General features: G+C 43.4%; 1 protein-coding gene across 12 annotated transcripts in view; it reads right to left on the bottom strand.

The window, feature by feature from the left end:
* Positions 1 to 21,127, bottom strand: part of Cc2d2b (coiled-coil and C2 domain containing 2B) — a 99,524-nt gene that overhangs the window by 11,136 nt on the left and 67,261 nt on the right. For 9 of the 12 annotated variants that reach the window (XM_063280394.1, XM_017590370.3, XM_017590372.3 and 6 more), the window contains 7 exons: positions 19,384 to 19,482; positions 16,960 to 17,142; positions 16,612 to 16,809; positions 15,400 to 15,489; positions 12,805 to 12,918; positions 10,269 to 10,403; positions 9,806 to 9,928 (listed from right to left, as the gene is read on the bottom strand). In XM_063280394.1, the coding sequence (XP_063136464.1) occupies positions 9,806 to 9,928; positions 10,269 to 10,403; positions 12,805 to 12,918; positions 15,400 to 15,489; positions 16,612 to 16,809; positions 16,960 to 17,142; positions 19,384 to 19,482 (942 nt within the window). Of the gene's footprint in view, positions 1 to 9,805; positions 9,929 to 10,268; positions 10,404 to 12,804; positions 12,919 to 15,399; positions 15,490 to 16,611; positions 16,810 to 16,959; positions 17,143 to 19,383; positions 19,483 to 21,127 lie in introns of those variants that run through there. The other 3 variants (XM_039095252.2, XM_039095259.2, XR_005495123.2) reach the window with 3 other exon arrangements.

The raw sequence follows: 21,127 nt of genomic DNA, 5'->3' as shown, positions 1-21,127 counted from the left end.
GCAGCAGTTCTCCTCACTCCCCATGGCTCCTGCTGTGGATTTTGTTGTTGGCTTTTTCCTCCTTGAAAATGGAAGGTCAAAGAATAGGGATTTGCCTTTTACCTTATGGCACGACCTCTAACACCAACACCAACAGGAAACCACTAAACCCCACCTGACTGGACAAGAAAACACTAAACAGACCAAAACAAGACAAAACAGAAACAGAGCTAAAACCTCTAAACAGACGACTCTCTCTAGGAGGCAGCAGTGTTGTAGCCAAGGCCGGAGGAGGATCAAGGGAAGCATGGTCGGTCGGCAGAGGTGGTTTCGCAAGAAAGATAAGCACGTTTCCCTTTTGTAAAAATGGCGTTCCAAACAGGAAATATAAAAATACATAGATATGACCCGCGGATCCCGGCCCGCAGCAGCTCTCTGCTCCCAGACCCGGTGAGAGAGAGACCCAACCGCCTGGTCAGGTGGGCACTCCTGAGGCTGCAGAGCGGAGGAGACCACCAACACTGCCCACCCCTGCCCACATCCCTGGCCCAAGAGGAAACTGTATAAGGCCTCTGGGCTCCCGTGGGGGAGGGCCCAGGAGCGGCAGGACCCCTGCCTGAGACACCGCCGGAACCTGAAAGAAACAGACCGGATAAACAGTTCTCTGCACCCAAATCCCGTGGGAGGGAGAGCTAACTAAACCTTCAGAGAGGCAGACAAGCCTGGGAAACCAGAAGAGACTGCTCCCTGCACACACATCTCGGACGCCAGAGGAAAAAGCCAAAGACCATCTGGAACCCTGGTGCACTGAAGCTCCCGGAAGGGGCGGCACAGGTCTTCCTGGTTGCTGCCGCTGCAGAGAGCCCGTGGGCAGCACCCCACGAGCGAACCTGAGCCTCGGGACCACAGGTAAGACCAAATTTTCTGCTGCAAGAAAGCTGCCTGGTGAACTCAAGACACAGGCCCACAGGAACAGCTGAAGACCTGTAGAGAGGAAAAACTACACGCCCGAAAGCAGAACACTCCGTCCCCATAACTGACTGAAAGAGAGGAAAACAGGTCTACAGCACTCCTGACACACAGGCTTATAGGACAGTCTAGCCACTGTCAGAAATAGCAGAACAAAGTAACACTAGAGATAATCTGATGGCGAGAGGCAAGCGCAGGAACCCAAGCAACAGAAACCAAGACTACATGGCACCATCGGAGCCCAATTCTCCCATCAAAACAAACATGGAATATCCAAACACACCAGAAAAGCAAGATCTATTTTCAAAATCATATTTGATCATGATGCTGGAGGACTTCAAGAAAGACATGAAGAACTCCCTTAGAGAACAAGTAGAAGCCTACAGAGAGGAATCGCAAAAATGCCTGAAAGAATCGCAAAAATCCCTGAAAGAATTCCAGGAAAACATAAATAAACAAGTAGAAGCCCATAGAGAGGAGACACAAAAATCCCTGAAAGAATTCCAGGAAAACATAAATAAACAAGTAGAAGCCCATAGAGAGGAGACACAAAAATCCCTGAAAGAATTCCAGGAAAACACAATCAAACAGTTGAAGGAATTAAAAATGGAAATAGAAGCAATCAAGAAAGAACACATGGAAACAACCCTGGATATAGAAAACCAAAAGAAGAGACAAGGAGCTGTAGATACAAGCTTCACCAACAGAATACAAGAGATGGAAGAGAGAATCTCAGGAGCAGAAGATTCCATAGAAATCATTGACTCAACTGTCAAAGATAATGTAAAGCAGAAAAAGCTACTGGTCCAAAACATACAGGAAATCCAGGACTCAATGAGAAGATCAATCCTAAGGATAATAGGTATAGAAGAGAGTGAAGACTCCCAGCTCAAAGGACCAGTAAATATCTTCAACAAAATCATAGAAGAAAACTTCCCTAACCTAAAAAAAGAGATACCCATAGACATACAAGAAGCCTACAGAACTCCAAATAGATTGGACCAGAAAAGAAACACCTCCCGTCACATAATTGTCAAAACACCAAACGCACAAAATAAAGAAAGAATATTAAAAGCAGTAAGGGAAAAAGGTCAAGTAACATATAAAGGGAGACCTATCAGAATCACACCAGACTTCTCGCCAGAAACTATGAAGGCCAGAAGATCCTGGACTGATGTCATACAGACCCTAAGAGAACACAAATGCCAGCCCAGGTTACTGTATCCAGCAAAACTCTCAATTAACATTGATGGAGAAACCAAGATATTCCATGACAAAACCAAATTTACACAATATCTTTCTACAAATCCAGCACTACAAAGGATAATAAATGGTAAAGCCCAACATAAGGAGGCAAGCTATACCCTAGAAGAAGCAAGAAACTAATCGTCTTGGCAACAAAACAAAGAGAATGAAAGCACACAAACATAACCTCACATCCAAATATGAATATAAAGGGAAGCAATAATCACTATTCCTTAATATCTCTCAATATCAATGACCTCAACTCCCCAATAAAAAGACATAGATTAACAAACTGGATACGCAACGAGGACCCTGCATTCTGCTGCCTACAGGAAACACACCTCAGAGACAAAGACAGACACTACCTCAGAGTGAAAGGCTGGAAAACAACTTTCCAAGCAAATGGTCAGAAGAAGCAAGCTGGAGTAGCCATTCTAATATCAAATAAAATCAATTTCCAACTAAAAGTCATCAAAAAAGATAAGGAAGGACACTTCATATTCATCAAAGGAAAAATCCACCAAGATGAACTCTCAATCCTAAATATCTATGCCCCAAATACAAGGGCACCTACATACGTAAAAGAAACCTTACTAAAGCTCAAAACTCACATTGCACCTCACACAATAATAGTGGGAGATTTCAACACACCACTCTCATCAATGGACAGATCATGGAAACAGAAATTAAACAGTGATGTCCACAGACTAAGAGAAGTAATGAGCCAAATGGACTTAACGGATATTTATAGAACATTCTATCCTAAAGCAAAAGGATATACCTTCTTCTCAGCTCCTCATGGTACTTTCTCCAAAATTGACCATATAATTGGTCAAAAAACGGGCCTCAACAGGTACAGAAAGATAGAAATAATCCCATGCGTGCTATCGGACCACCACGGCCTAAAACTGGTCTTCAATAACAATAAGGGGAGAATGCCCACATATACGTGGAAATTGAACAATGCTCTACTCAATGATAACCTGGTCAAGGAAGAAATAAAGAAAGAAATTAAAAACTTTTTAGAATTTAATGAAAATGAAGATACAACATACCCAAACTTATGGGACACAATGAAAGCTGTGCTAAGAGGAAAACTCATAGCGCTGAGTGCCTGCAGAAAGAAACAGGAAAGAGCATATGTCAGCAGCTTGACAGCACACCTAAAAGCTCTAGAACAAAAAGAAGCAAATACACCCAGGAGGAGTAGAAGGCAGGAAATAATCAAACTCAGAGCTGAAATCAACCAAGTAGAAACAAAAAGGACCATAGAAAGAATCAACAGAACCAAAAGTTGGTTCTTTGAGAAAATCAACAAGATAGATAAACCCTTAGCCAGACTAACGAGAGGACACAGAGAGTGCGTCCAAATTAACAAAATCAGAAATGAAAAGGGAGACATAACTACAGATTCAGAGGAAATTCAAAAAATCATCAGATCTTACTATAAAAACCTATATTCAACAAAATTTGAAAATCTTCAGGAAATGGACAATTTGCTAGACAGATACCAGGTATCGAAGTTAAATCAGGAACAGATAAACCAGTTAAACAACCCCATAACTCCTAAGGAAATAGAAGCAGTCATTAAAGGTCTCCCAACCAAAAAGAGCCCAGGTCCAGACGGGTTTAGTGCAGAATTCTATCAGACCTTCATAGAAGACCTCATACCAATATTATCCAAACTATTCCACAAAATTGAAACAGATGGAGCACTACCGAATTCCTTCTACGAAGCCACAATTACTCTTATACCTAAACCACACAAAGACACAACAAAGAAAGAGAACTTCAGACCAATTTCCCTTATGAATATCGACGCAAAAATACTCAATAAAATTCTGGCAAACCGAATTCAAGAGCACATCAAAACAATCATCCACCATGATCAAGTAGGCTTCATCCCAGGCATGCAGGGATGGTTTAATATACGGAAAACCATCAACGTGATCCATTATATAAACAAACTGAAAGAACAAAACCACATGATCATTTCATTAGATGCTGAGAAAGCATTTGACAAAATTCAACACCCCTTCATGATAAAAGTCCTGGAAAGAATAGGAATTCAAGGCCCATACCTAAACATAGTAAAAGCCATATACAGCAAACCAGTTGCTAACATTAAACTAAATGGAGAGAAACTTGAAGCAATCCCACTAAAATCAGGGACTAGACAAGGCTGCCCACTCTCTCCCTACTTATTCAATATAGTTCTTGAAGTTCTAGCCAGAGCAATCAGACAACAAAAGGAGATCAAGGGGATACAGATCGGAAAAGAAGAGGTCAAAATATCACTATTTGCAGATGACATGATAGTATATTTAAGTGATCCCAAAAGTTCCACCAGAGAACTACTAAAGCTGATAAACAACTTCAGCAAAGTGGCTGGGTATAAAATTAACTCAAATAAATCAGTTGCCTTCCTCTATACAAAAGAGAAACAAGCCGAGAAAGAAATTAGGGAAACGACACCCTTCATAATAGACCCAAATAATATAAAGTACCTCGGTGTGACTTTAACCAAGCAAGTAAAAGATCTGTACAATAAGAACTTCAAGACACTGAGGAAAGAAATTGAAGAAGACCTCAGAAGATGGAAAGATCTCCCATGCTCATGGATTGGCAGGATTAATATAGTAAAAATGGCCATTTTACCAAAAGTGATCTACAGATTCAATGCAATCCCCATCAAAATACCAATCCAATTCTTCAAAGAGTTAGACAGAACAATTTGCAAATTCATCTGGAATAACAAAAAACCCAGGATAGCTAAAGCTATCCTCAACAATAAAAGGACTTCAGGGGGAATCACTATCCCTGAACTCAAGCAGTATTACAGAGCAATAGTGATAAAAACTGCATGGTATTGGTACAGAGACAGACAGATAGACCAATGGAATAGAATTGAAGACCCAGAAATGAACCCACACACCTATGGTCACTTGATTTTTGACAAAGGAGCCAAAACCATCCAATGGAAAAAAGATAGCATTTTCAGCAAATGGTGCTGGTTCAACTGGAGGGCAACATGTAGAAGAATGCAGATCGATCCATGCTTATCACCCTGTACAAAGCTTAAGTCCAAGTGGATCAAGGACCTCCACATCAAACCAGACACACTCAAACTAATAGAAGAAAAACTAGGGAAGCATCTGGAACACATAGGCACTGGAAAAAATTTCCTGAACAAAACACCAATGGCTTATGCTCTAAGATCAAGAATCGACAAATGGGATCTCATAAAACTGCAAAGCTTCTGTAAGGCAAAGGACACTGTGGTTAGGACAAAACGGCAACCAACAGATTGGGAAAAGATCTTTACCAATCCTACAACAGATAGAGGCCTTATATCCAAAATATACAAAGAACTCAAGAAGTTAGACCGCAGGGAAACAAATAACCCTATTAAAAAATGGGGTTCAGAGCTAAACAAAGAATTCACAGCTGAGGAATGCCGAATGGCTGAGAAACACCTAAAGAAATGTTCAACATCTTTAGTCATAAGGGAAATGCAAATCAAAACAACCCTGAGATTTCACCTCACACCAGTGAGAATGGCTAAGATCAAAAACTCAGGTGACAGCAGATGCTGGCGAGGATGTGGAGAAAGAGGAACACTCCTCCATTGTTGGTGGGATTGCAGACTGGTAAAACCATTCTGGAAATCAGTCTGGAGGTTCCTCAGAAAATTGGACATTGAACTGCCTGAGGATCCAGCTATACCTCTCTTGGGCATATACCCAAAAGATGCCTCAACATATAAAAGAGACACGTGCTCCACTATGTTCATCGCAGCCTTATTTATAATAGCCAGAAGCTGGAAAGAACCCAGATGCCCTTCAACAGAGTAATGGATACAGAAAATGTGGTACATCTACACAATGGAATATTACTCAGCTATCAAAAACAACGAATTTATGAAATTCGTAGGCAAATGGTTGGAACTGGAAAATATCATCCTGAGTGAGCTAACACAATCACAGAAAGACATACATGGTATGCACTCATTGATAAGTCGCTATTAGCCCAAATGCTTGAATTACCCTAGATCCCTAGAACAAATGAAACTCAAGACGGATGATCAAAATGTGAATGCTTCACTCCTTCTTTAAATGAGGAAAAAGAATACCCTTGGCAGGGAAGGGAGAGGCAAAGATTAAAACAGAGACTGAAGGAACACCCATTCAGAGCCTGCCCCACATGTGGCCCATACATATACAGCCACCCAATTAGACAAGATGGATGAAGCAAAGAAGTGCAGACCGACAGGAGCCGGATGTAGATCGCTCCTGAGAGACACAGCCAGAATACAGCAAATACAGAGGCGAATGCCAGCAGCAAACCACTGAACTGAGAATAGGTCCCCTGTTGAAGGAATCAGAGAAAGAACTGGAAGAGCTTGAAGGGGCTCGAGACCCCAAAAGTACAACAATGCCAAGCAACCAGAGCTTCCAGGGACTAAGCCACTACCTAAAGACTATACATGGACTGACCCTGGACTCCGACCCCATAGGTAGCAATGAATATCCTAGTAAGAGCACCAGTGGAAGGGGAAGCCCTGGGTCCTGCTAAGACTGAACCCCCAGTGAACTAGTCTATGGGGGGAGGGCGGCAATGGGGGGAGGTTTGGGAGGGGAACACCCATAAGGAAGGGGAGGGGGCAGGGGGATGTTTGCCCGGAAACCGGGAAAGGGAATAACACTCGAAATGTATATAAGAAATACTCAAGTTAATAAAAAATAAAAAAAATACATAGATATGCCTGATCTGCATGGAGAAAGTTTAGGAGAATGCATGAGGAACTGGTGGGCAGGAGTTATTTCTTAAAAGTGTTAGGGGGGATTTTGAAGGTGGGGGAAACTCTTGCATACCTTGGTATTCTTGATGTTGGCCCCTGTGGCTATGCGTTTCTTTTGCTGTTGTGGGTGCCTCGAATAGACACACAGTCATAGAGCGTGACAGAGTGGATACCTACCCGACATTCGGCCGCTCAGCTGTATGTGACCATTGCATTCTCTGTACCTGCTTAGGTTTTTATTCGTTTGTTTCTATTTTTATTTACTATCTATTTATTTGCAGTACTGAGGATTGAACCCAGGGCCTCATGCATGATAGCCAAATGCTCTACCACTGGACTATAGCCCCGGCCCTTACTTTAGATTGAAAAAAAAATGAATAAAGACAAGATAGCTCTCTAGGTATGTATATTTCACAGCTTCTGCTCCAGTGCGTGCCTGCAGGCTGCCACGATGATAATGGACTGAGCCTCTGAAACTGTAAGCCAGCCCCCAGCTAGATGCTTTCTCTTATAATGTTTGCCTTGGTTATAGTGTCTCTTCAAAGCAAAAGAATAGTGACTAAGGTAGAAGCTGGTATCGGCCCGATACCAGGATAGTAGGGTATTGTTGTGACAGACCTGACCGTGCTGTTTTAGGGAGGATCATGGAAGGACTTTGGAACTTTTGGGCTAGGAAAGCCCATGGGTGGTAAGAGCTCCTTGGCTGTTCCATAGGAGCTTAGAAGATAAGAGTGTTGCAAAGAGGACGGCCTTGTTGGGCACCAATGGAAGGAGAAGCCCTTGGTCCTGCCAATGTCAGGGCAGGGAGGCTGGAAGGGGTGGGTGGTTGGGGAGGGGGGAACACCCTCATAGAAGAAGGGGAAGGGGGGAATGGGATAGGGGGTTTACGGATGGGAACTGGGAAAGGGAATAACATTTAAAATGTAAATAAAAAATATCCAAGAAAAAAAAATGAAGAAAAAGAGTGTTGCAAATAACGCAGATGGGAAATGTCTGACTTGTCCCTTCCAGATGTAAGCAAAGGCTTGTGTGAAAAATCTGTGGTGTCTGGTCTGCTGGGCCAGAAGAATCAGCTCTGATTAAGAAGATGCCTGCATCCTTGAGGTAACGTCTTTGGGAAGTGTTTCCTCAGAGTCAGCACAAGTATACTACACTCCTTATTCCGACAGGCATACTTCTCTCTCCCCCTCCCCCTCCAGTCTACCCTCCAGGTAACTTCCAACCTGCATTTGGTATTAGCATTCCTACAAATGCTTTTACAAATCTATTGTATATAAGACTATGTATACGTGTATATACACATATAGTTACACAATGTCGTTTGCAAACTGCACTAAGTGTTTTCATACTTTGTGCATTATTTCACACCCTCTTTATTCTTCCTCCTATGACACTTTTTATACCCATTCCTGTTGCTATGCATAGCTCTCGGCCAGTGCTTCTCAACCTTGTCTGGAAACAGGACTTTGGGGAGCTTAAAAAACTACTGATATGCAGATTCACCCATCCATCCCAAGGCAATAACATATAGATTGAGAGCTACTGCAAGCTTGTCCAAATATTTTTCCGCTGCTGCGGAAGGATTCGCTGTATGGGTATTTCACAACTCACGGGCTAATTTCCTAATTGGGAATGGTTTCCGACTCCTTGCTACTTCGAATGATTCCCTGCTGGCCACTGTGTTTTCTAACCTGTGTGTATTCTCTAGGGCACACAGCTAGATGGTTCAATTGATAGATCACAAGTTTAGCAAGTTCAACTCTATCATACTATCAGGCAATTCCTACCTCCACCACTTCTCTGCTTTTTGTCAGCAGTCGTCTGACTACACATCTTTTATTTCTCCAGTTTTTAAACATTTTATTTATTTATTATATATTATGATTACACTGTCGCTATCTTCAGACACACCAGAAGAGGGCATCAGACTCATTTCAGATGGTTGTGAGCCACCATGTGGTTGCTGGGATTTGAACTCAGGACCTTGGGAAGAGCAGTCGGTGCTCTTAACCACTGAGCCATCTCTCCAGCCCTATTTCTCCAGTTTTATGTGAGGCTGAACATTTGAATTTCTGCTTCAATGCACAGTTTTTTTTTTTGCCTATTGTTCTTTTTCCCTCTTTCTTTCCTCCTCCCCACCCTCTTCCCCTTTCTCTTGGCTCCTAGTTTGTGGACTCTGTATTGCTTTCACTCTGCCACCCTGTGGCCCTCAATCCAGAAAGTTCTACTGATGGCAGCACGGACCTGCTCAGCCGTGACATTTCGATCCTGGGTCAAGCTGGTCTCCTGACTCCCGCACACCAGGCCTTTCCCCTCCTGTCCTATTTCAAAGGTAAATGAATCGAGCTCCATCACAGAAGGAGCAGAGGGGATGCCTATTCTAGCTCCTTCACTTGCTGACGTGGTTTTAGACCCTGCCGCCATCTTTGCTTTACCCCCAGCAACTGGTACTGTTTCTGTCCTGTCTTCATCCTGCAAGATCATCACTGTCCAGAGAAGCACATTTATTTATAATTTTTTATACTGGATCATTACCACGCGCGAGAACTTTATAAGCCATCTTGAACGTATTTCTGATGGGAAAGGTGGTAAGACCTAAATATAGCATTTGAGATGACATTCTTTTTCTCAAATGACTTTTTTTTCCTGCAGGTACAGGAAAGGCATCAACGGAGCCCAAACAAGCTTGATGGCAGAGAAGATTCATCTTGGGTGAGCATTGCTGAGTAATTCAACAATTGGGCTGTCGCAACTAACAAAGACCAGAAGCAATGGTAACACTCACGCAGATACGCCTGGAGGAGTGTTTACCTGTACACTCTGGGCTTTGGTCCATTGGAAGTTTTTTGGAAGCAGCTGTTTCCAGAAGCTTTCTTTTGAACAGTCAAAATGTACAGCCATTGGTGTATTATTTTGTTGAATATTAAACCAGACCTATGAAAACATTAACAAAAGGACACTGTGAGCCCCCCAGGAACGCATGACCGGCACCAGGGAAGGATGATGCAAAAGCTTACAGGCTTGGGGTTAATTTAAGTGGCTGGAGCCAAGGGGATCTGCGGGAGGAGCAGATTCCAGGGCTTTGGAAGGGTAGCATTAGCTTGGTGGTGCAAACATTAGAAGTGCTACAGACTGGCTCTAAGGGTAAAAGCTGGGCTAATCCCTGACCCCACAGACTACTGTGTACCATGACTTCAAAGGTCTTGGGAGACTCTAATGTGTGCTCAGGATGACACCAAGAAATAACTCAAGGTTTTTTAATTCACATACTTACATTTTTATCGTTGAACAAACAATCTACACTTTGCAAAGGGCAAAATGGGTCGAACTGCTTATAACATTGCCCCGTCGATGGATTCCAAAGCAAACACTCGCCAGTCTCTTGAGTTAATACATAAGCCACATGGCCCTGCATAAGCAAAAAGGTTCATCATACAGTGTATTTGTTGACTCCCTTCTATATGTAGAAATTAATAATCACTCTGAGTTATAAAGTTTTCTTTGGGTTTAAAAGACTCTTTTAAAGAAGAAAAACAACTTAACAGCAAAAACAAACAAACAAACAAAAAAAAAAAACCTCAAACAAACAAAACCCCAACAACAATAAAATCAAAGTCAAGAAAGTTTCAGAAATCCTCAGACCCAGGTAGAATGATGACTTAAGTAAGAGAATCTGTGATCTGGTGCCACCGTTAGAGGTTCTATAGGGAGCACTGGTGGCAATAAAATGTTACTCTAACAAAATCAATATGCTATAACGACTTTCTAACAAACAGTCCTAAGGCTCAGAGGGAATCATTACAGGAGTTTAAAATCCACTAAATTAAAACTGGCAGAAAGACTTGGAACTAGAAGGTTAAGTATACAGGAAGGCAGCCTGGTGGGTAAGAAGCCCAGGACTGGGAGCATCTTAGTGGCCAGAGACACTTGCCCTTGTAGGCTCTTTAGTAACCTGAGCTCCGTCCTGGGGACCTATGAAAAGCTGCAAGGAAAACTCCAGAGTTGTCCTCTGACTCCTCATGTGCGCCTTGGCGTCTCCTCACCACCCATACACGTACGCACTAATAATGACAATAATGTTTATTTAGAAAAGATAGGAAGTATTAGCTATGGAGTCAGTGAGATGGCTCAGCTGGTAAAAGCCCGCTGGCCTAGCCACAGGAACCTGCCCAGGCAGCAGCAGAAGGCACTCGAGTTTTCCTATGACCACCATGTGTGGTGCTGTGGCATGTGACTCCTGAATAATACATACAATTTTTAAAGGTTTTTTTAAAATAGTGATTATTTTGCTCTACATGTATCTTCTCATTGTATCAAGGCTTTCTTAGTGGAAAAATAAATAATTCAAGTAATGATAACAATATTTAACATTTATTGGTTATGCTAAGATTCACACTGATTTTCTCCTTTTGATTTACTCTCAGTTCTGAAGGTGGGGAAGTTTATTACGCACACTCTTTAATGAGGAATTGGAGTTTAAGGGCTAACGTGACAGTGAGAAACAGCATTCGCTTTCAGGCAGAGGTTAACAGGATGGAGAAGCAAATAAAGCCAAGCCCACACCTGAGTGAAGCTGCTGGCTTTAACCCAAGCCAGTCTTAGCACTGCTCTGCCCAGCTTGACATCCCTGTCCTGTGTTTCAACATCTCTGGCCCAAAGCGCTTGCTTTTTATTACTGTGCCTCTCCTTTCACCCCAACCACCAACTGAGGTGAAACCTGCCTGCTATGGAGTTCCTGTCTGGATCAAATAACAGCTATTTATTGAGATCTTAGTAGTGCCACCTACTGGTACTTACAACCTGAGCAGTGGATCAAGGGGGACATTAACAAATTTGACAAGTAATAAGCTATGGCAAGGGATCTTGGGAAATAAGTCATGTGATAGTAAAGAAGAAGAAAAAGAAAGGAGAAAAAGGAGGCAGAAGAGGAGAAGGAGGGAGAGGAGGAGGAGGAGAAGAAGACAACAATGACAAGGAGGAGGAGGAAGAAGAGGAAGAAGAGGAAGGAGAGGAAGGAGAAAAGGAGGAGAAAAGGAGAAGGAAGAAGGAGAAGAGGAAGAAAGAGGAGGAAGAAAGAGGAGGAAGAGGAGGAGGAAGAGGAAGAAGAGAAGAAGGAAGAGGAGGATGAGGATGAGGAGGAGGAGGAAGAAGAGGAAAAAGAGGAAGAAGAGGAAGGAGAAAAGGAGGAGAAAAGGAGGAGAAAAGGAGAAGGAAGAAGGAGAAGAGGAAGAAAGAGGAGGAAGAAGAGGAGGAGGAAGAGGAAGAAGAGGAGGAGGAGGAGGAGCTGCAAGACTGGAAATGCTGATACACGACCAGGCATCCATGTCAGGTTAGAAGCAGAAAGGGATACATTCAGAAGTATAATGTAAAGTGTTGAAGCCTGGAAGACTTCAGGAAGACACCATTAGAGTGTTTGTTCAAGCCTTTTTTTTTTTTTCTCGGAGCTGGGGACCGAACCCAGGGCCTTGCGCTTCCTAGGCAAGCGCTCTACCACTGAGCTAAATCCCCAACCCCTGTTCAAGCCTTTTAATGCAGTTTCTGAAACTGGATGGTGGCGGTGGATAAGAAAGGCCACAGTGCCATGCACGGGATGCTGCGTAACCCCCCTGACCTCATTCACTGCACATTCACCAAGCACAGCTGTTGTGGTGTGAGGTGATTTAATATTCCCAGAGCCCATGTCAAGCAGCACCACTTGACAAGAAGAAAAGTAAAAATCTCTTCTTTGTACTGCAGAGATGTTGGTGCACCAGCATTGCCTCCACGTCACAAATGCTTGCCCGTGAAGCTCACACTTTCCCAGCACTTACTTCTAGTACTGAGGTTCCCAGGATCACCAATGCCTTCTTCCCAAAGTACAGAAAGAAATTACAGAGAAGTATGGCGTGTTCTTCTTTGCTTCCAATAGCCAAACTAATGCAGCACTGGGCAAAAAAAGGGACAAGAATAACCCAATGTGTTCTAAAAGGAGGGGGAGAAGAGGAGAGAGGAAAGAGAACGTGGAGTCCAGTATAGAGCCTTACACTCCCTGCAGTCCTTGCCTTACGTTATCAGGCTGTTAATATAAAAGCCAAGCAGAAAGCTGTGGCTTTGATAAGCTGTAAGAAGAAGAGAATATTAACTTGGAGCACCAGGCCACTCTGATAAAGGGACAGTTGATATGAATATTACATAGAGTGGCCATACAATTTATATCCAAAATGAGACACTTTGTTCAAGACGAATATACCACCCTGAGTGTTCAAGGGAGCGTATCTGCTAAGGAATCACACAGGATTCAGGGGGTGAGGGTGGGGAGTAATATTTTGGGCCTTGGAGGCACAGTCTGTTTTGTACCAGACTCAAAGTCTTGTGCCAGAGTCAGAATATGACTCAAAGGAAGGAAGAGGTATAAGTTAAATGACGCCCAGTCAGGACGCACAATAGAAAAACGCCTTACCCTAAAGTGCTAGACAGATGAGCTACAGGTAAGAGATCAAACACGGGACACGGAGTAAGGGTGTGTGACAAATAGGAATGGGTACAGCAGAAAGGGCAGCCTGGTGGCCTATGACCTCGGCAATGCAAGTACGTTTTGTTTGGCCCTTAGAAACTTTTTGTTTGTGTGTTTTGTTTTGTTGTTGTTGTTTTGAAAACCTGTCCTAGAATTCACTTTGTAGACCAAGCTGGCTTCAAACCCAGAGATGTTTGCCTGCCTCTGTTTCCTGAGTGCTGGATTAAGGCGTGCGTCATTATTCCCAGCCTCAGCTCTAGAGTTGTTTGTTTTTAAGAAAACTTTTGTGTAAAACTTTAGATTTCTGGCTTCTGCTGAAAAAATTCTGACTATCTATTAACAGCATTGGGCCTCCATGTTCAAATGGTAGCTGTTAGGTCTCTCAGGCTGTCCAAATACCCAGAAATGAGCTTACACTGTACTATAAGATTTCTGGCACTTAAATGAAAGCCAGAATTTCTCAGGAACTTATGGAACTGGTTCCCTTCTACCAGGAGGAGTCATTTTCCTCACTTCTAGCAGAAGGGACACATGGCTACCTCTGGCGCCTATCAGGATATCAAAGTCCATGATGGCCTCTGGGTTCCCTCAGTATCACAAGCGCCTATTACCCATTTCAAAGTCCATGCCTGCATCCTAGGCCTCCTCACCTCCTCCTCTACTCTCCCTCTAGCTCATGGACTTCCCTCCCCACAGCCATTTGCCCTTCCTATATCCCGCTATTCCCACTACTCTCTTTGTCACACACTTTCTCTCTCTAGCTCTTGCTGCCCACTTAACTCTTTCTCTTTGCCTCTTATTCCCTCTAACTCTCTCTATTTCACTGTTTTCTCTCTCTAGCAGTTGCTATTCTCCCTCTCCCACAGATAGTCTTGGCCATGACAAGTCTGCTGGCCACATTCAGTCTTCTTCTTCTCTCTGCCCTGGGCTCCGTCAGGTGGGTCTGTCTGTCCTCTCCAGCCCCTAACCAGGTCCTGGAGCGGCTGGTCACGTCAGCAGTTTCTTTCTGTGCCCACTGGAATACAGTAGCAGCCTGCTGTTGGGTAGCAGTGATAACATGCAGATGAGAGACATGCTCTCTGGTTCATGAGAGCCCTAGAGAGGAAGAGGGACAGCCAGGGCGATGGGGTGGGATGAGGAAGCCGGTGAGTTCCCGGTACCAGCTGTTCATTCAATAGACATCTTCTGAGAACATAGCAAGAGGTACAGCCACACCAGTGTGCCCTGGCTGCGTCTGACCCTAGATGACAGGGTTCGGAGAGAGCCTAATACTGCACTGCTGACAGTCCCACAGAGCAGAAATATTCATGAGGAATTACTTTGACTTTTGAATGGAAAATCACCTTAATGACTTATTTTCATAAATGATTATGGAGCAGGCAAGTATACACAAATTATCAAATACTTTCTGTCGTGAGGTATCCACCAGAGAAGACTGCTAGGACATGGGTTTAAGCTGATGGAAAGCCTTTATAAGCTGGCTGGCTACTACACTGGATGCTTGCCATCCCAGTGTAGCCCTGAACCTTTTTCAGGAAGAACTTTTAAGCACAGAAACCATATTCTGGGTTGATATACTTCAGTTAAGGAGAATAGTTAGCCAGAATCGGAACTACAAAAGCCGAAAGGCAAGGCTAGTAGGTTTAGAGACTTTCTCAGAACTATGGACTTTGATGGATTAGGCCTTTTTTGTTTTTGTTTTGGCAGGTGGCGCTATGTGCTGAGTTTCACAGCCTGAATGGTATTTCCATCATGGAGTCAGTGGTGCTAGGGTCTCGGGGCCTACTACGGTCTGGGGCCCTGTTATATTCTACTATTTCACCTGGCAGAAGACTACTTAAGAAGTGCTACCTTAAGAGGAAAGACAAGTGAGAAATAGTACACATTTTAACTATAAAATGTTGTCTGTTACCTCAGATGTCATCCATATGTCAGCACCATCGTTTTCATCCAGTGTCTCTGCCGCAAAAGGAATCAGAGATACAAACCGGGCGATGAGGTCCTGGAATAATATTAACTGACATTCACTGCACATGGTCATTGTCCAGCACAGCACTCTATAGGCAGCATCTGCTGCAGAGCACACTACCGGCCTCTCAGGGGACAGAACGAATGAGCTCAGAGGGATAAAGTTTCTCAGAGTCACAAAGGTAATATGCTATGTGAGCCTCCGGGGATCAGGCCCAAACAGCCTGACCCAGAGAACACTTGTCTGGCATTATGTTTTATTGTAATAAATCATACAATTTTAAAATACTACAACACTGCGTCAATATTAAATGTGTACTTTATAACTGCTCAGTGTTTTTTAAAGGTGAGAAGCAATGAATATTTGACTTGCTTTTGGTTCATCATCTTCCTCTTATAAACTTACACGGGCTGCTGCAGCCAGAAATGGAGAGGGGTGTGACCTGCTTCCTTGAACACAAGTTACACTGAGGATGCTCCCTCCCCACCGGAGTGTGGCAGACTGAGAAGCAGAGGCCAGACAGAAAGGAGAAAGACACGACACAAGAAATTCTTTGACATTCAAAGTGATGTATAACGGATACCCGTTATGAACAGCCACAACATTTTGCACTCATGACTTCATGCAGTTAAGTCCTGTGCCCCACTGTGTACAAGTGCCTGGAATACCCTTAGCTCCAGGACAGTAGGCCTTAAGACCAACAGGTAGGAAAAAAACATAACAGAAAAGCAGAGTGCAGTAAGAAGGAATCTACCCGAATTTGGGTTTTGATTTTTTAGGTCAAAGAGTCCTGTTAAGAGAGCGTTATAACTCGCAAATAACATAAATTGTCTGAGGACAGCCAATCACCTAGTTCAATCCCCAAATAAAAGGTACAGTTGAGCCCAGTGGTAAGGGTGTGTGTCTTCAGTCACAGAACTCAGGAGGTAGAGGCAGGCAGATCTCTGTGAGTTTGAGGCTAGCCTGGTCTACATAGCAGGTTCCACGACAGCCAGGACTACACAGAGAGAAACATACACACACACACACACACACACACACACACACAGACACACACACACACACACACACACGATACTCTTGACTCTTCATAGGTTCTCCATAATCTCGATGAAACTCCCAAAACCAATAACTGAATGAAAAATTGTCACTCACAAGTGTTGCATTTGAGTCGTGAAGAAATATATCCAGAAGTTGCTGAGGTGGATTCAATGCCTTGATATATCTTGTGACTAAGATTTGCATCCCTTCACCATTGAAAACAGTCGCCATGACTCTCCGACTGGGAAACATGGCCTTACAGTTCCTGGTAAAAGTCTGTGCTCGCTGTAAAATGTCTATTTGATCTGAAAACTAGAACCAGATTTAAGACATGTCAACACTATGCCTCCCCACTTACAAAATAAGGGAAAAGACAATATTTACTTCTGATAAATTTGAATTTTCTACCGGTCTTTCGAACTGTCTACACTTTTTGATGATCCGTGTCAGCGTGAGACCTACCTCATCTACTTTGGGGTTGTACATGACGTATGATATCTGAGGTTCAATCGTAGCAAAAATGTTTAGGAAGGTACATTCTTTGGGGTTCTGTCCACTGCAGTCTTCTCTAGGAGAGACATAAGTGTTACTCCAGGTGTACCCCAGCAAAATGGGTGGGATGTTCACTTGAAATGTCCCGCTAATCTGAAAGAACACAGGATGAGAATCAGCTAAACTTATATCCCAGACCAGTCTTCTGCTTAGGAGACCCTCGGCTTACACATGGACATGGGCTCCTACCGGAGAATGACCAGGCTCTCTGGGGCAATCAAGGGACACTCCTGACACCTTGGATCCCTGATCAATAGGTATTTCTCGAAGAGAGCAAAAGTAAGAAAAGGGTGAACCAAGGAAGCCAGTTACCACAGCACAGTGATGAGAGCTCTCAGGAAATCTAATTTAAGGGGCTGGAGGGATAACTCAGTAGTTAAGAGTGCGTGCTGCTCTTGCTGAGGACCCGAGGGTGTCTCTCAGTGCACACATTGGGTAGGCTCCCAGTAGCCTGCGACTCTAGCTCCAGGGGATTTAATGCTCTCATCTGGACTCAAGGGTACATAGCCACACATATGTAGAACCCCAAATAAAATAAACCATAAAACGAGAAAATCTAATTTAGGCTCAACGAAGATGCTCATGTCATCTTTTGCATTTGAGTCTGGAGTGGGGGTTGTGGGGAGATGTATGGGCAAAGCCCATAGCCCTGAGTACAGTTGTGGAAGCAGGGATCGTGAATGTCAGTGAGAAAGTTAGAGGCACGGGGTGGGGGTGAATCAGTGACACAGGCAGCTAACGGTCAGGAGCCCTGACTGTGGGCAAGACCCTTACACTGTATATACAGCAGTTCCCAGTGTGACAAATGCTAGGACAGCGTGTTCCACTCAGCGAGGCAGCTACCGCCTTTACCTTTATTTAAAGTATTGAAGTTGAGGTTCAGAGAGCTGATGCATCTTGTGAAAGATCAGAGAACTAATGAGTAGTGGAGCCAGTATTATAATCCTAGCTCTGCCATCTTTGAGACCCACACTTCGGAACTAGCTGTCCGTCATACAGACTGGCCTGAGGCAGACAGATGTCTGCAGAGATCTGCAAGTATAGCAAGCCCTGTACCTCTGACCACTTGCATCTCTTTATCAGTAATGTGTTTTGTCATATCATGGCCTCATTCGATTGTCCATACATCTTTCTATCTTCCAACTACCATCTATGATCTCGTTTTTTTAAAAAAAAAACAAAATGGCAACAGCTTCAGTTGGTACCATGACAGAAGGGCTGTAGTCACATAAATAAAATGCAAGCAGAAGTCTGAATGGCTGGAGAACTTCTTCCCTGACATGGGGACTGGCTGTCTTGTTTCTCCCTGCCTCCTGTCATGCACAGCTAAGAAGCTGGAGTTGTAGTGGACAGTTTGTAACTCTGAGGAGAAAGAGGACAGCAGAAGGATAAAGATAACCTGGGTACATGATGATAGCCTTGAGCAGCTGGCCCCTGGCATCGTCTGAATTTCTTTCCTGGAGAGGTAAGTAGACCCCTGACTTACACAGCCATGGTTGGTTTTTCTGTTGTACTTGCTCTAATCAGGTCCTAATAAATGATTCGTTTTTACTCAAACGAGTGCTTGTGAAACTCATTAAAACACTTACTTCAAAGAGTCAAACAAGTAGGGGAAAAATAAGTCACAGAAACAGTCTTCTCTTGCCTACCACCAAACTCTCTAAGCCTCCATTGCCCTAGCAGCCGAGGCACAGCAAGGTCCTGCTGCTCTGTACCCTCAGAGAACCCATCCCAAACCAACAGGGAGACACTATAGCATTTCACACTGCATGAAAATGAAATTCACTTCTGAATCTTCAAATCCTCAGGGTTTGGCATAGCTTCTGGAATTTCGGGCACCCTGCTTTCAATAAGATCTTTCCATAAGAAGCTACACCTAATGTGGAGCGTAGACTAGAGTTCCATACTTGCTGGTCATGCAGGCTGCTTGCTGCTGTGGAATCCAACAGGTGAGCCCCGCCCCCAGGTTCTTTCAGAGTCCAGTCTCATCATCAACCAGACATATCTGATAAGCAAGGCTGCAAGAATGAAGTTCTTGGTACCTGGATCTGGCCTTGCAAAGGCCTTCGTGCAAATACAAACTTTGCTTTAAGGCTTAGAACTAGCTATTTTATTCTGTCTTTGTAAACACTTTAAAAACGCAAGAAATAAGTTTATGGGTATTGCCTAGAGATGGCCATGCCTTGCAAGCCCTCTCCCGCCCCACAGTACTTGGTAATGGTTAATAACCTTCTGACCTGGTAGTAATGGAATCTGACTTAAAAACTCCAGAAAGTACTTTTGTTAGACAGAGACAAATCTTGGGGTAATATTAACAAAGAATGTTTCTGTTACCTCAGGCTGTTGCAGAAGGGCTGAGAAAGGGAAGCTGATGGAGCCCAGCCAGTTCTTCTGTATGTATGAGTGGGCACTGCAGCTCTTGAGACAATGGTCCTATTAAAGCAAATTTAAGTTTAAACTCACAGAAATGTTTCCTATAAGACAAATACTTTTACAAACTCATAGGTAATTATGACTAATCAATATTTTTCTGTTCTCTCTCTCTCTCTCTCTCTCTCTCTCTCTCTCTCTCTCTCTCTCTCCCCCCCTACTTCCCTGTCTCCCTCTCTCTTTCCATGCATGCATTTTTGCGTGCATGCATGTGTGCCTGTGCCTGTACATGTTCATGTGCGTGCATGCGTGTGTGTGTGTGTGTGTGTGTGTGTGTGTGTGTGTGTGTGTGTGTTTTGCATCCAGGTACACTTTGCACGCCTGTCTCAATGGGTGTTCTCTTTCACTTTGTCTAACTCCTTTGAGGCAAGATTTCTCCCAGAGCCCATGAACATAACAGACTGACCTTGAACTGTGAGCCTTTACCTTGAAAGCGCTAGAACTCCGACCTGAATTACCACACCTACTACAAATTTTATGTTTAAAATGGCCAGTTTAGTGACCCACTTGTATCAGTTAGTATGGGTCAGGAGGAGGAGGCAGATTTAGAGTCAGTTTAACCTTTTCAAATGCTAACATTTCAGCATACAATCCTTACAAATCGTAATAATCCTTTCATCTTCATCTTAGGATGTGACCTCTTTGTAACCTAGCTTGCCCAATGGGCCCTTCTCTTTTTATTAGGGTCTGTTCAAGAGCAGCCATAGAGTGGGACCAGTGACCCCATGAAACTGGCGACCAGGAAGTAAATGATCGGATTGCTCATGCAACTAAACAATGCAGCTAAAAGTTAAAGCTGGAAGCTTACACTGAAACTTCTCAAACATTTAAAAATGTAAAAGCATAATATTCAAAAAAATATCACAAACTAAGGAAGAATATGTAATAAAAACACACACAGAAAATAATACAAATTAAAAACAGTAGATACTCAGAAAATATGCAGACCAAGATGGTTTGAAGATGAGGTCATAATTTTAGAACAGTTCTATCATTCAGGATTGAGTCAGAGACAAAACAAACAAACAACCGAACCAAACAAATAGATATTGAACACATTTGCTCAAATAAATTCAGAAATCCTGGTCACAGCTACATCAGGAGAACATAATAAAACTCCAAGCAGAAATAAAACAGAAAACGCAGAGTGAAGTATAAAAATTCAAATACTTGGCGCTTTTTCAAAACATTGAGAAATCTGATAGAAGGTCCATGACAAGGGCCAGAGGAGGAGAAAAACCAGGGACACTAATTAATCAGTTATCAAGACACAGACCATACAGAACCCAGGCCTGAAAAATCACTCCAGCATATCAGCAGCAAGTGCTGTCCATTCCGCTGACAAGGACGACCCACGCAGAAGCAAGTCTCTCTGGTCATGGGCTATCCTCCTGCCTCAGCTTTTCCTGCTTGGTGTAATCCCACCCCTCTTATCTATAGCCAGGTTAAGTCCAGACTAAGTGGTTTACGCTCTCCTAAGCCACGTTTCCACAGGTCTTTTTATTGGCAACTGCTGTCAGGCAGCTGCAGGACCTCGTCCAGGGACCCCAATCCTTGGGACTGGAAGCTGTGATAGTTAAATAAGCTTCCCTTTTATTTCAGAGCTCCTCGAGCTCAAAGAATCTGGGTGCTCTGGTGCATACTTGTA

This window comes from Rattus norvegicus, chromosome 1, assembly GCF_036323735.1.
Source record: "Rattus norvegicus strain BN/NHsdMcwi chromosome 1, GRCr8, whole genome shotgun sequence".
NCBI lineage: Eukaryota > Metazoa > Chordata > Mammalia > Rodentia > Muridae > Rattus > Rattus norvegicus.
This window is presented reverse-complemented; position numbering and strand designations above follow the sequence as displayed.